The 15,464-nt window shown below is 44.9% G+C and overlaps 1 protein-coding gene across 2 annotated transcripts in view; it reads right to left on the bottom strand.

Moving 5' to 3' along the window:
- RNASEH2C (ribonuclease H2 subunit C) overlaps positions 1–15,464 on the bottom strand; it is a 60,124-nt gene that overhangs the window by 41,908 nt on the left and 2,752 nt on the right. For both annotated transcript variants that reach the window (XM_033956645.1, XM_033956646.1), the window contains exon 2: positions 4,312–4,522. In XM_033956645.1, the coding sequence (XP_033812536.1) occupies positions 4,312–4,474 (163 nt within the window). In that variant the 5' untranslated portion in view covers positions 4,475–4,522. The remainder of the gene's footprint in view (positions 1–4,311; positions 4,523–15,464) is intronic.

Here is a 15,464-nt window from a genome sequence, read left to right as displayed (position 1 = left end):
TGCAGAAGGCAGAAAGAAAAAAATATTGGATGCACAGTCAGAAGGTCCTGCAACCAGAGACTCATGAAATCACCAGACAACAAAGGTAGGAAAAATGATTTTATTTTCAATTTAGAGATCAAAATGTCAGTTTTGAGAATTTATATCTGCTGTATATATTTTGCACTATATTTGTATATTTTTCTATAGTTGTTACTGAGGTGACATGGCATATTTTAAAGTCATCTGCCTTGACCTCTTTGAACCCCCCCCCCCCACAAATATACAGTGGTACCTTGGTTTGCGAGCATAATTCGTTCCAGAAGCATGCTCGCAATCCAAAGTGCTCGTATATCAAAGCAACTTTCCTCACAGGCCAAAATGGCAACTAGGATGATTTGTTCCACTGACTGACTACTGGTAGGTACATCTCTCCAACCCGACACCCGACCTGAGCCGAGCCCACCACGGGAACTGGCTTTGTTGCTCCCCCGAGCCCACCTTCGCGATCGCCTCCCCCCCCCCACACTGACCGGTCCTGTCCTTACCCATGCACTGCCGGTGTTGAAAGTGCCTGCCGCCGGTTTCTTTGCTAGGCTGCTGCTGGGCTTTGAGCATCTGAGCATGCTCAAGGCCTTCTGGCTCTCACCCTCTCCGAGATTCTCATAAGATTCGAGATCCATGTTTACTCCCGCAGCCTAGAAAGTGCTGTCTTCTGTGTCTCTGTGGGATTAGGTCTCCCCGAGTCACCTGACTTTTGTTTCTGGGTTGGAGTGGAAGCCATGTTAGAATAAGCCTTAATATCCATTTTGCATTTCCAAGATGTCATTGCCAAAAGCAGCCAGATTACAGAGGTTACCCCTTCTCTTCTGTAGCAGAATACTTGCAGTAAAGGTAAAAAATACCTAATAAGTCTTGGGTGGCTCTGCAACTTATTGCTCAGGCTGCCAGCTGCAACGATGTTGTCACATCCTCCAGTTTTAATTCTTAGTTATAAACTGCTCTGCTTGCTCCAGGTACGTTAGATAGATTGTGAGCTCACCGGGACAGATAGGGAAAATGCTTGAGTACCTGATTGTAAACCGCCTAGATAACCTTGATAAGCGGTATATAAATACCTAAATTAATAAAAATAAATACAGTATATATCAAGTGCTAAAATAAACAAACAAAAACTACTGCTACAGCCTCCCAAGAGGTATCTGAATGCAGAGCAAAGGCGATTCAACTAAAAGATGTAGGTCCCCTTCTCCATCCCTAGTCAGCCCAGAGATTGCACTCCCATCTGAGATAATAGCGAGAGAGAGAGAGCTCAGAAGTCCCAGCCAACTCCCCAGTCTAATCAAGCTTTTGACTGGCAGTAAAAGTAATCATTCCAGATGGTCTATCAGTAGGAGGGAGGCTGAATTTTTTTTCCAAGAAAGGTAGCCCCTTATAACCTCAGACCAGTGGGTCCACAAAATAGTTCAAACAGGTAACACCCTTCATTGGCAAGATTCCCATCAAACTGCCCATCAAGAGCATCAGACTTAAGATCTTCACACTGTGAATTGCTTATAAAGGAACTTTCTTCCCCTTGAAAGGCAAATGTGGTTGAACTCATTTCACCAGAGGAAAAAAAAGGAATTTTTTTTCTCAAAGTATTTCCTTGCCCCTATCAAAAAGCAGGATAATTTCATCCCATCCTAGACCTAAGGTCACTGAAAAACATCTGGTGAAAGAAAGTTTGGGATAATTTCTCTGGGCACCTTAATCCTCATGACTCAGAAAAACAATTGGTTATGCTCTCTAGAATTAAAAGGATGTTTATGCCCATATTCAGATACATTCCAATCATAGAAAGCATCTAAAATTTCAATTAGAGAAACACCACTACAGTGTTAGTATCATGTACTGCACTTTGACCTCACATGGGCTCCCAGGATATTCACAAAATGTCTTGCAGTAGTCACAGTGTTACTACACTGGCTTAGAGTGCATGTGTTTTTCTACCTAGTCCAGTAACTGGTAAAGAGCACATCAAAGGCATCGGTGTTCAGAACTATTCAAATGCTGAAGCTACTAGGGTTCGTTGTCAACTACACAAAGTGCCACTTGTTTCTGTACAAAGATTGGAATTCATCGGGGCTCTGATAGACACAGTTCAAGCATGTATTTTCCTTCCAGAGCAGTGTGTGGACACTTCAAAGCATGAGGTTATAACTCAGCAGATGTCGTTAGGCTTGACTGGCCATATGACACATATGGCACATCTCCATTTGGAGATAACCCAGTGAACTGTAGTTTCCCAATGGTCACAGGGAACCTAGCAAATGCCATCACTGTAGCTCTTTCTCTACAAGAATCTTTCTTGTGTTGAACAATCCAAACCAATTTGACAAAAATTCTTCCTCCCCACATGATGCTGGGCTGAAGAAATCACATAGGTCAGTGGTCCTCCCAGAGTACTCAGTTGTATATAAACTTTCTAGAACTGTGGGCAGTATGAAGCACTCTAAAGGCTTTCAAAGATCAGCTGATACACAAAATTAGTCTCATTCAGACAATTAGGTTGGAATATACTATATCATCAATAAGCAGGGAGGAATGGGGTTGTACCTCCTATGTCGGGAAGCAGTTAATATGTGGAGCTGAGCATCCAACCAAAGCATGGTTCTCAGAGCCACTTATCTGTTGGGGAAGAACATATAGTCTGAGCATGAATGGTTTCTCAGCATGGATGTAGCCTGGAAGATCAGAGTGGGGCAATCCTCTTCCCCATGCACTTAAAAGTTTGCTGAGAAGCACTCCATGCAAGGCTCCATCAGATGACATTATTTATATGAGAAAATGTGTGTGTCCTGCTGTCCTGAGAGAACACCTGCTGTAGGCAAGTAACAACTTCACTTTCTAGGCCAGATACTCAATTGACTTTATTGATCTGGGATAAAGTTAGTTTTGGTCAAAACTAAATCTGAGGCCAAAATTCACTGTGCAGGGAAACAGCTAAAACTAAAAACAGAATGTCATGTCTGCTCTCACCCTGTATCCCCCAATCAAAAATGCCACCCCTTTATTATTCTAGTCTTAAGATATATAGCCCGCGCTAATCTCTACAATTGATTCTATGCGGGTAACAAATCAGAAGTTTAAGATGTAGCATATCTTTCTTTACAATCAATTCATATAAAATATACCAAACTGTAAAACAATTTCAAAGTAATAAGTCTTTAAAACTTTACAAAAGTAATAACAGAATTAAGACAAATTTCTTCTTAGGAGGTCATTCCATATCTTAGTACCCAAATACTCAAAAGATTGGTTGAATAAAGACTTCAAACGAACCAAATTTTACCAATGAATAACTTGGACAATAGAAAATGCAAATACATACAATTTTGCTGGAAAAGATATGTAGTTCATCAGGTCTACTGGACCATATAACAATTTATACAAGTATATCATAGTAACTACCTTATAATTAACTCTTTTCTCCATAGGAAGCCAGTGCAAAAACTGCAAAAATGGAGTAGCCCAAAACTGAAATTCTATCTGCCTCAATGGGAATTTAATGCGATTCATATGTTATGGGAAGAAGTGGGAGACCCAATGGTAATTCAAGTGGTGTTGAGAAAAGTTGTAGTTTTCATACCTGAATCTGTCCATTAAATATGCAGATTGGGTCATATTCTATCTTTTTTATGTATGTCAGCGAGAAAAAGCTGCATTGCTTGTTACTGGAGATAAATACAGTGCCCTCAAAGTGGGGATGACATAAAGGCTGCCTGATATTTGCCTGATGGGACCAGATTGCTGGTAGTGCACCAAAGATTCTGGAAATCATTTCTGAAGTGGTGGAATATGCAATCCTAACGTGACCAGGTTTGGTTTGTTTCTTTTTATAGCAACAACTGGGCTGGATGGACCTTAATCACTGAATACAGGGAAAAGGAATATTGGTAAATTAAGCTGAACTGTACTTTTGGGGAGCAAAGTTCATAAGGTAGGGGGTTGTGGAGAATTTGGAACCTGTCTAGACTGCAGTTTTGTTGTACTTCTTTTACTATTAATTCTTACAAAAAAACGTTAATAAAAATTCACAGTTCATACTATCCTTGTTCTAAAAATAAACACATACATAATAAAAGTATAAACCATAAATTAAAAATTAACATATTTAATAACAAAACAAATTATGGTGACCAAATATCAATAAATAAACCTCAACCTCCATTATACCAATTCTATCCCTTTGGCTCCCAGAAGTTGTGGTTTCATACCTGATGCTCATAAACCTCAACCTCCATTATACCAATTCTATCCCCTTGGCTCCCAGAAGTTGTGGTTTCATACCTGATGCTCCCTGGTGGATAGTCGGGATAAAATATTTGTCCACTGCTGCATGTCCATTGTACTGAATTTCACAGGGTAGAAGATGTACGGCATCATGAGCTGCCTGTGTCAGGGATCCAAGATCCAACTTTATGAGTGTTCCTGGCTGGTTCTCACACATCATCTACCTGGGTGAGGAGGGGAGTTTCTCCCTTGTACCTTTCATTAAATCCTTTCAAAAGAGAGAAAAAAGAGATCTGTAGTAGGGTAGTATTCTCAAACTTGTGAAACTAACTTAACTCTGTATCAACCAAACCATATATTCTGTTTTTTTCTACCCCTCATATTTAGAAATCACAAATGACATCACACACACTATAGTACCATTCATTTATCCATGGCTGAACATACGAATTTAGTGGTGAAGAAGTGTTTTTTTGCACTATGGAAACTAAAGACCATCAAAAAATACTTTGATCCTCTATCTTTTAGATTATTGCTGCAGGCATTGGTTCTATCTATATTGGATTATTGCAATGTCGTTTATTTGGGTGTCCCTAAAAAAATTTGGAGAAAATTGAGAATAGTACAGAACACTGCTGTCCGTCTGATATTTGGGCTGAAGAAAAGTGATCATGTTAGTCCCTATTATAGACTGCTGCACTGGTTGCCAGTGGAGGCACGAGTAATGTTTAAATTCTCTTGCATTTGCTTTAAGCTGGTTTGAGGATTGGCCACTACCTATCTTTTGTCTCATTTTGTGCTATACAGCCCTATGAGGATAACCAGAAATTGTAATTAATTTGCCTATCCAAAAATTACTGGCTGTAGATACAGGTCTTTTCTGGATAGGACTTTTATGTTTCAAGTAAGTAAGCAGCAGTCCTGGTTGGGTAATTACATCACTGGAGCCAGGCTGTTTTACGGAGCATTTCGGAAAGAAATTAAGACTGAATTGTTTGATAAATTCATTTCCTAAATAAAAATTATATTAATAACAATAATTCTACTCTGACTATTCTTAAGAAATATGTTGTACTTTTGCTATTTGTATTTTGAACTTTGCTGATTGTCCAGCTCTCTTCAGTGTAAACTGCCTAGAAATCGTCTGATTGTGGCAGTATAGAAGAATAAAGTTATGTTATGACATCACAGCAAATGTGAAACCAAGGATAGCCTTGGTCATCACTGCAGATGGATAGAGGTTGGTGGGATCTGATGCTTTGGACAGTGTAGTAGACTACCACACAGCTTGATGTTTCAAATCCTCAGTTAACCCCAGGTGGCCTAAGACACAGGCTGATCGCCTTCTCCTGCTGGCCTCAATGTTGGGAAGGGGGAAACCAATGTACTTTCAGTCTTGATAAGGTGTATCCAGTGCAGGATTAACCCTATAAGCAAAGTAAGCACGTGCTTAGGGCATCAAGGGAAGGGGGGCACCACAGAAATTTTTCATAACCGAATTTATCATTTAAATTATTAAATGAATTACATTTATAGCCATTTTCAAAATTTAATGAAAAATGAATAAGTTCTGTTTATAAAGTGTTTTCTCTTGTGTCATCATGTTTATCCTGCAAAATAAAGTACACTGTGCTCGCAGATTGGAAGCTATACAAATTTTGAACAAAGTCTAGATGCATTTGAAACAGCGCAAGTGACGGGTACTAGCTCATAAGAAGTTCTTAGTTCAGTTGCCGACTGTCACTGGTGTTAATTGCTTTCAAAGTCTAATAGCCTCAAACAGCCTCAAAGTTGCTTAAAGACTATTCCAATAATAGCACACTCAGTTCTGGCTCTTTAATCTATTAAAATGTAAGTACGTTTTATATATTTTCAATGCGTTTAATTCTATTCTTGGATATGAGCAAAGACATTTTGACGCACTCACCTAATGGCGTCGTGTGCCAAATATGCCTTCGTGCGAAATGTGCTCTTGTCCACTCATGTTGCACAGTCTACTATTTTAGTACTATTTAGTTTTGTTTATTTCAGCCTTTTTTGACAGAACATATTTAAATTTATTTCAGTTTATTTGTTAAACACAAGTTTTACAAGTGTTTTTATTTAGGAGTATTTCTGAAACACCAATGCATTCTGAAATTCTGAAACAAAATCTTTCTTTATTAATTAAAGCACATGATACAGCATCAGCAGTAAGCTGGGAATTAAATTGTCCGTATTATTCTGCTTATGAAATGTGTAATTATGTTGAATGCCGCATAAAGCAATGTTACTTACCGTAACAGTTGTTATCCAGGGACAGCAGGCAGCTATTCTCACTAGTGGGTGATGTCATCCGACAGAGCCCCGATACGGACATCTTGCAAGCATGTCTTCCTTGAAGAAACTTAGAAGTTTCGAGATGCCCACACCGCGCATGCGCCAGTGCCTTCCCGCCCGATGTACCGGGCGTGTCTCCTCAGTTCAGGTAGCTAGCCTGAGAAGCCAACCCAGGGGAGGTGGGTGGGACGTGAGAATAGCTGCCTGCTGTCCCTGGATAACAACTGTTACGGTAAGTAACATTGCTTTATCCCAGGACAAGCAGGCAGGTATTCTCACTAGTGGGTGACCTCCAAGCTAACCCCAATGGGATGGTGGGAGAGTTGGAAACTTTAAGAAAACAAATTTTGTAACACTGTTTGGCCAAACTGTCCATCCCGTCTGGAGAAAGTATCCAGACAATAATGAGAGGTGAATGTATGAACCGAGGACCAAGTGGCAGCCTTACAAATCTCCTCAATCGGTGTCGATCTGAGGAAGGCTACAGAGGCTGCCATTGCTCTGACCTTATGGACTGTGACCTTACAGGGAAGGGATAATCCAGCCTGGGCATAGCAGGAACAGATACAAGCCGCCATCCAGTTAGAGATGGTGCGCTTCGATACAGGTCGTCCCAACTTGTTTGGATCAAAGGAGACGAAAAGTTGAGGAGCATTTCTGTGAGGCTTTGTGCGATCCAAGTAGAAAGCCAGAGCACGTTTACAGTCCAGAGTGTGCAAAGCAGATTCCCCAGGATGAGAATGAGGCTTTGGAAAAAACACTGGAAGCACAATGGATTGGTTGATGTGAAATTCAGAGACCACTTTAGGCAAGAATTTTGGATGAGTACGGAGAACCACCTTGTCATGATGGAATACAGTGAATGGTGGATTCGCCACTAGGGCCTGAAGCTCACTGACTCGGCGAGCTGACGTGAGGGCCACCAGAAAAACCACCTTCCAGGTGAGAAACTTAAGTGGAGCCGTGTTGAGAGGTTCAAACGGAGGCTTCATAAGATGAGACAGGACAACATTGAGATCCCAAACCACAGGAGGAGGTTTGATAGGAGGGTTGACATGAAAAAGTCCTTTCATAAATTTGGAAACCACAGGATGAGCAGACAAAGGTTTCCCCTGTAGAGGCTGATGGAAAGCCGCAATAGCACTCAGGTGGACTCGTATAGAGGTAGACTTGAGACCAGACTGGGACAGGTGTAGAAGATAGTCTAATACAGAAGATAGGGAAGCTTTCTGAGGTTCCGTAGCATTGGAAATACACCAGGAAGAGAATCTAGTCCATTTTTGGGAATAGCATTGTCGAGTAGCAGGCTTCCTGGAAGCCTCCAAGACCTCCCTCACTGCTTGAGAGAACTGGTGAGGGGTTATGTTGAAAGGAACCAAGCTGTCAGGTGGAGAGACTGCAGGTTGGGATGAAGTAGTGAACCTTGATGTTGAGTAAGTAGTGAAGGAAACACTGGAAGAAGTACTGGCTCCCTGCTGCTGAGTTGAAGTAGAAGGGAGTACCAAGGTTGTCTGGGCCACCGAGGAGCAATCAGGATCATGGTGGCATGGTCTGATCTCAACTTGACCAGAGTCTTCTGAATGAGAGAAAAGGGAGGAAACGCATATAGGAAGCGATTCCCCCACTCCAGTAGAAAGGCGTCTGCCTCGAGGCGGAGAGGAGTGTAGATCCTGGAGCAAAACTGAGGCAGTTTGAAGTTGTGGGGGGCTGCAAAGAGGTCTATCTGAGGCGTTCCCCACTGAGCGAAGATCTGATGAAGGGGTTCGGAATGGAGCGTCCATTCGTGAGGCTGGAGAAGACGACTCAATTTGTCTGCCAAGACGTTGTCTTTCCCCTGAATGTAGACAGCTCTGAGGAAGGTGTTGTGGCGAACCGTCCAATCCCAGACTCGAAGAGCTTCCTGACAAAGAGGGGCCGAGCCCGTGCCCCCTTGTTTGTTGACATAATACATGGCGACCTGATTGTCTGTGCGAATAAGGACCACCATGTCGTGAAGCAGATGCTGAAAAGCTTGGAGAGCATTGAAGATGGCCCTGAGCTCCAGAAGATTGATTTGATGGAGTCGTTCCGCAGTGGTCCAGAACCCCTGAGTTCGTAGACCATCCAGATGGGCCCCCCAGGCATAGTTCGATGAATCGGTCGTGAGAACTTTCTGGTGGGGAAGAGAGTGAAACAGCAAAACCTCTGGATAGATTCGAAGAGGTCATCCAGCAGAGAAGAGACTGCCGTAGAGCAGGAGTGACGACAATGTGACGGGACAACGGGTCGGACACCTGAGTCCACTGAGATGCCAGGGTCCATTGAGGAATTCTGAGATGTAGTCTGGCAAAAGGCGTCACATGAACTGTAGAGGCCATGTGGCCCAAGAGGACCATCATGTGTCTCGCCGAGATGGACGGGCGAGAAGACACCGACTGGCAGAGTAGAAGGAGAGCATCCATGCGTTGAGGAGGAAGGAATGCTCGAAGTTGAATGGTATCCAGAACAGCCCCGATAAAGGGGAGAGACTGGGTGGGCTGAAGATGTGATTTGGGGAAGTTGATCTCGAAGCCCAGACTCTGCAGAAAAGAAATTGTAGTCAAGGTCGCCGAAATGACCTCTGGAGCCGACGGTGCCTTGATGAGCCAGTCGTCGAGGTATGGAAACACCTGGAGACCCATGTTCCGGAGTGCAGCGGCCACCACCACCAGACACTTTGTGAAGACTCTGGGAGACGAGGAAAGGCCGAATGGAAGCACTCGATACTGCAGATGTAGATGTCCCACCCGAAATCTGAGAAACTTGCGGGAGGCCGGATGTATCGGGATGTGAGTGTAGGCCTCCTTGAGATCCAGAGAGCATAACCAATCGTTCTGCTCGAGTAGGGGGTAGAGAGAAGCAAGGGTCAGCATGCGGAACCTCTCCTTGACCAAAAACTTGTTGAGGACTCGAAGGTCCAAAATGGGACGCAGATCGCCCGTCTTCTTCGGAACCAAGAAGTACCGGGAGTAGAACCCCTGGTTTTGCTGATCTACTGGCACCGGCTCGACGGCTCGAAGCCGAAGCAGAGCCTGCGCCTCCTGTAGAAGAAGAGCGGTCTGCGTCGAGTTGGAAGGATACTCTCTTGGCGGGTGGTCCGGGGGGACCCGATGGAAATGAAGAGAGTATCCCTCTCTTACGATGGTAAGGACCCAGAGGTCCGTGGTGATCGTCTCCCATCGATGACAAAAATGGTGGAGACGACCCCCGATGGGAAAAACGGGAGGAGACAGAACGAAGTCAGTTATGCTCCCTGGGAGAGAGTCAAAAAGGCTGAGTAGCCTTGGGTGCAGCCGGCATCTGAGGCTTCTGTTGTGTCTTCTGTGGAGGCTGCCTCTTCGCAGGCTGTCTCGCCAGGGGAGCCTGCCTCGGTTGATAACGCCTCTGATAGATTTGAGGCGGTCTAGAGGGACGAGACTGCTGAGGCTTAGGCTTAGGACGCAGAATAGACTGAAAAGACTTCTCGTGGTCCGAAAGCTTTTTAGTAACAGTCTCGATAGACTCATCGAACAGATCCGCTCCCGCACAAGGCACATTAGCCAGTCTGTCTTGGAGGTTCGGATCCATATCAATAGTGCGAAGCCAGGCCAGGCGACGCATGGCGACTGAACAGGCCGCAGCCCGTGCCGAGAGCTCGAAGGCATCGTAGGAGGATTGCATCAGCTGCAGCCGCAACTGGGACAGGGTCGCCACCACCTCCTCAAACTGGAAACGAGCCTGAGCATCGATGAAAGGGATGAACTTGCGGAGTACCGGCAAGAAGAAATCCAAATATGAAGAGAAGAAAAAATTGTAATTGAGCACTCGAGTCGCCATCATCGAGTTTTGGTATACACGTCTACCAAACTTGTCCATCGTTCTCCCCTCCCTGCCCGGAGGCACCGAAGCGTAGACCTGGGAAGGGTGAGAACGCTTGAGAGAAGACTCGACCAGAAGGGACTGATGAGAAAGTTGAGCCCCCTCAAACCCCTTGTGGTGAACGATGCGGTATCGAGCATCCAGCTTACTGGGAACCGCAGGGATAGAATACGGTGTCTCAAAACAGCGCATGAAAGTTTGGTCCAGCAATTTATGCAAAGGAAGCCGAAGAGTCTCCGCTGGAGGGTGAGGCAAATGCATAGTATCCAAATACTCTTTAGAATATTTAGATCCAGTATCCAAAGTCACATCCAAGTCATCCGCCATCTGTCGGAGAAAAGATGAGAAAGATAATTGGTCTGCCAAGGCCGGCCGCCGAGACGGACTAGACGAAGTGGAAGCCTCCGGGTCCAGGGAGAGCTGAGACCGGCATGGAGAGTAGGAGGTAGATGGTTCCTCATACTCTGGTCCCTCCGGCTGGGATACATCCGACGATGAGTATCCCAAACGCTGCATCTTTTTCTGCGGAGACACCTCCGAATGGCGTGAGGAGTGTCGAGATGAGTGTCGAGATCGATGCCCCTCCCGGTGACGGGATGGGGAGCGAGATCTTCTGTGCATCGCACGATCCCCCGAAGCCTCTAAGGAATGGATGGGGCTCGATGCGGTGGACCGCAGAGGTGGTAAGGATGCGGACTCACGCAGCGCCACCCAAGTCTGGTATGGAGTGCGGAAGAACTCTTCCTGCGATGCAGTATGCCCAGGACTCCGATTATCAGGGGCTGCCCCAGCACCCTGTTGGCGTGGAGGTGTGATGGGCTCTAAAGGTGGCATATCAGGAAGGGAAGCCCTCCTGGAGGATTCCGCCGCCCTCCGCCGATCCCCCTCGTCGAGCAGCGAAATCGAATGGCAAGGAGGAGGGGGAGGGGGCGGACCGCCCCCTGAAACCGGTGCCTGGACTTTGCCCTGGATGTTGGCGATAAGCCGGGGTCCCATAGTCTGCATAAGCTGGACAAACTGAGCTTCTAGCAGGGATCGAAGCGAAGCCGATATGGAGGGATCCGCACCGAAAGGGGGTCCTCCTACACGGTCTTCGCGTTCCTTCGTGGCCAAGTGCTTCTGCTTGTTAGCTTTGGGCACTTTGATGACCACGGGAGGGACAGTGGAAGGCGGTACCTGAACCAAGGAGACGGAGGCAGGCGCCGCAGCTGAACTGGAAGCCGTAGCCGGTGTAAACGATGCTGGCTTCACGATGCTGGATGTGGGAGTCGTCGATGCAGGTTTCGAGCGGACCGGCGAAACCTCAGCAGACGTAGAAGCAGACAGATCCTTGGCAGTCTCCATCTTGAACATCGACTCCCAAAGTAAGCAACACCTCTTAAACGAGCGCGCAGTGAGCGTGGAACAAGGCCGGCACGATTTCGGAATGTGTTCCGGACCAAGACACTGCAGGCAGCGTCGATGCAGGTCCGTTAACGAAATCGCACGCTGGCACTTGCTGCACTTTTTAAAACCGGTGATTGGCCGGGACATAGGCCGGAAAATCGACGCTGCAAGGTCGAAAGCGGTAGGCCGCAGCCACGAGGCCGGCCCGGCCGAACCGCCGGAAGAAATAATTTTAACTTTTTTTTTTTTTTTTTTTAAAAGAAAGTAAAAATGAAAGAAATTCAAAGAAATAAACTAAAACGCGGGTAAAGAAGGCAAAGAAAAACTGAAATTCAGTCAGCGCAGAATGAAGATAACTTCTCAGCTCCGCGGAAAGAAAAGAACTGAGGAGACACGCCCGGTACATCGGGCGGGAAGGCACTGGCGCATGCGCGGTGCGGGCATCTCGAAACTTCTGAGTTTCTTCAAGCAAGACATGCTTGCAAGATGTCCGTATCGGGGCTCTGTCGGATGACATCACCCACTAGTGAGAATACCTGCCTGCTTGTCCTGGGATAATAATTTAAACAAAATACGCAGTAAAAATTTTTAGCAATAAAACAAGTTTGCTATACAGTATATAAGGTCTATACAGTATATTATGTCTAACAGAGTAGACACCGAAGAGGGAGTGGAAAATATGAAAAAGGATCTGCAAAAGTTAGAGGAATGGTCTAATGCCTGGCAACTAAAATTCGATGCAAAAAAATGCAGAGTAATGCATTTGGGGATTAATAATCGGAAGGAACCATATATGCTGGGAGGTGAGAAGCTGAAATGCACGAACGGGGAGAGGGACCTTGGGGTGATAGTGTCCGAAGATCTAAAGGCGAAAAAACATTGTGACGAGGCAGTGGCTGCTGCCAGAAGGATGCTGGGCTGTATAAAGAGAGGCGTAGCCAGTAGAAGGAAGAAGGTGTTGATGCCCCTGTACAGATCATTGGTAAGGCCCCACTTGGAGTATTGTGTTCAGTTTTGGAGATCGTATCTGGCGAAGGACGTAAGAAGTCTTGAAGCGGTCCAGAGGAGGGCAAAGAAAATTATAGGAGGTTTGCACCAGAAAATGTATGAGGAGAGACTGGAAGCCCTGAATATGTATACCCTAGAGGAAAGGAGGGACAGGGGAGATATGATTCAGACGTTCAAATACTTGAAGGGTATAACTTAGAACAAAATCTTTTCCAGAGAAAGGAAAATGGTAACACCAGAGGACATAATTTGAGGTTGATGGGTAGTAGATTCAAGAGCAATGTTAGGAAATTTTATGGAGAGGGTGGTGGATGCTTGGAATGCGCTCCCGAGAGAGGTGGTGAAGAGGAAAACAATGACTGAGTTCAAAGAAGCGTGGGATGAACACAGAGGATCTAGAATCAGAACATAATATTAAATATTGAACTAAGGCCAGTACTGGGCAGACTTGCACAGTCTATGTCTGTATATGGCCGTTTGGGGGAGGATGGGTTGGAGAGGGCTTCAATGGCTGGGAGGGTTCAGATGGGCTGGAGTAGGTTTTAACGGAACCCAAGCACAGTACTGGGTAGAGCTTTGGATCCTTGTCCAGAAATAGCTAAGAAGAAAAAGTTAAAAAATTTAAATTGAATCAGGTTGGGCAGACTGGATGGACCATTCGGGTCTTTATCTGACGTCATCTACTATGTTATTATGTTACTAGTATATATGCCATATGCAGCTCATTCACTAAATCTGGTTGGCCGAAGTGCTGTTTACTGCTGTCAAGAGGCTGTTAATTTCTTCTCTACCGTGCAGTTACTCTATAATTTCTTATCTACAGTACAGTTACTCTATACCAGTGTTCTTCAACCTGTGGTCCGTGGACCGGTGCCGGTCTGCAGAAATTTTCTGTCGGTCCTCAGGGCCGGCACCTCCATCGGACCCAAGAGATCGTTCTATAGCTGCCGGTCCTCGGTACGATCAATGCGGCGTCTTCGGGCTGGCTCCCTGAGTGCTGCGGTGCACAAAGCCCTAGGAAAAGGCTCCTACCCGTGGCCTGCGCCTGACCTAGAAGCCTTTTCTCTGACATCGCAATGTCAGAGGGAAGGCTTCCAGATGAGGCGTGGGATGTGCTCATGCCGCTTCCCATAGCTTTGTGCAATGCAGCACTCAGGGAGCCGGCCCGAAGACCCTGAGTTAATCGCACTGTGGACCGGCCTGAAGCTAACACCGGGGGGCAGGCCAGAATGCAAGGCACATGGAAGGAGAGAGACAACAACGGTAGGGGAAATGCTTTTATTTAGTGATTTTACATCTACCCTAATTATCTGTCCTAACTCTGTTCAGGAAGAAATGCATTTGTTTGGTTTTCTCTGGGGATTGTACTGCTTGCAGAGTCTTGCATCTTAGGGTTTGCTGGTGAATATTAGTACTTTTAGTTTTTGGTCCTGCATTTGCATGGGAATATCTGTTTTCTGGTAGGAATGAATGTTGAAAAGCATACAGTGTGCTTTGTGTATTTTAATTTTGTGGTTACGCATTATGTGTTGTTAATACGATTATATTATATGTGTGTATATATGAAAAAAGGATGGAAAAAATTGTGTTACAATTAGTACTATTATGGGAGCGGGGTCTGGGGTGGAGATGGGCACGACTTAGCCCAGTGTTCAACTGCCGGTCCGCGGACCGGTGCCAATCCACAAAATAATTATTTTATTTCCGCCGTTCCATAGGTGTCAAAAGGTTGAAGAACACTGCTCTATACCCTTTTTTCAGCCTCAACCAGCCGGTGGAAAATTCGTAAAGATCATATTAAAAATGAAAGTGTCTTAAAATCCCTCTCTGATACAAGATGGGAGGCACATGCTATGGCAATAACAGCAATTTTGAAATCTTTCTTTGACATTTTAGAAGCATTAGAATATATAGACGAAGACCAGTCACAAAAGGGAGACACTACAATATTGCAGATAAGATGCAAGAGCTAGAATTCGTTTTTATGTTGAATTTTTGGAATGAGATTTTGCAGAAGTTTCACAGAGTAAACAAAGTTCTACAAAATGAGGATGTGAACTTAAAAACATGTGCAAATCTGTATGTATCATTAGCTGACCAACTGTGTACTTAATAAGACGAATTTGAAAAATATGAAAAGGATGCAAAGGAAATGTTACCAGATGTTGATTACAAGGCAGCTACAACTTGCAAACGTATCAGAAATAAGCTACCCAGAAGTATATCTGAACCAGAGATAAATTTCGTATCAGCACCTTTTGCACAATTCTTGACAAACTTGTAACTGAGATGAAAAGAAGAGGAGAGATATTCTGTACAAAGAAATAGAAGAAACATTTTCTTTTCTACGAGGTGTGCCATATATGGCCTCTTTTACAAAGCCACGCTAGTGGCTGCGCTGTGCTAACGGCCCCGAAGCCCAAAGAGATTTAAAGGGCTTCGGGGCTGTTGCCGCACGGCTTTGTAAAAGAGGCTGATAATGTCACTTCATCATCTACTAACATTGAAAGGTATTCTCAGTGCTGTAAAAAGTTGATCGTTGCTTACCCAGAGGACTTCAACAGTAATTTCTCAGCTGAACTTCAGCAGATTCATTTATATGTGTGTCATAAGTTCAGTGC

Source organism: Geotrypetes seraphini, chromosome 8 (genome assembly GCF_902459505.1).
Source record: "Geotrypetes seraphini chromosome 8, aGeoSer1.1, whole genome shotgun sequence".
In the NCBI taxonomy this organism is placed as follows: Eukaryota; Metazoa; Chordata; class Amphibia; order Gymnophiona; family Dermophiidae; genus Geotrypetes; species Geotrypetes seraphini.
Note: the sequence above shows the minus strand (reverse complement) of the source record. Positions and strands in the feature narration are given on the sequence as shown.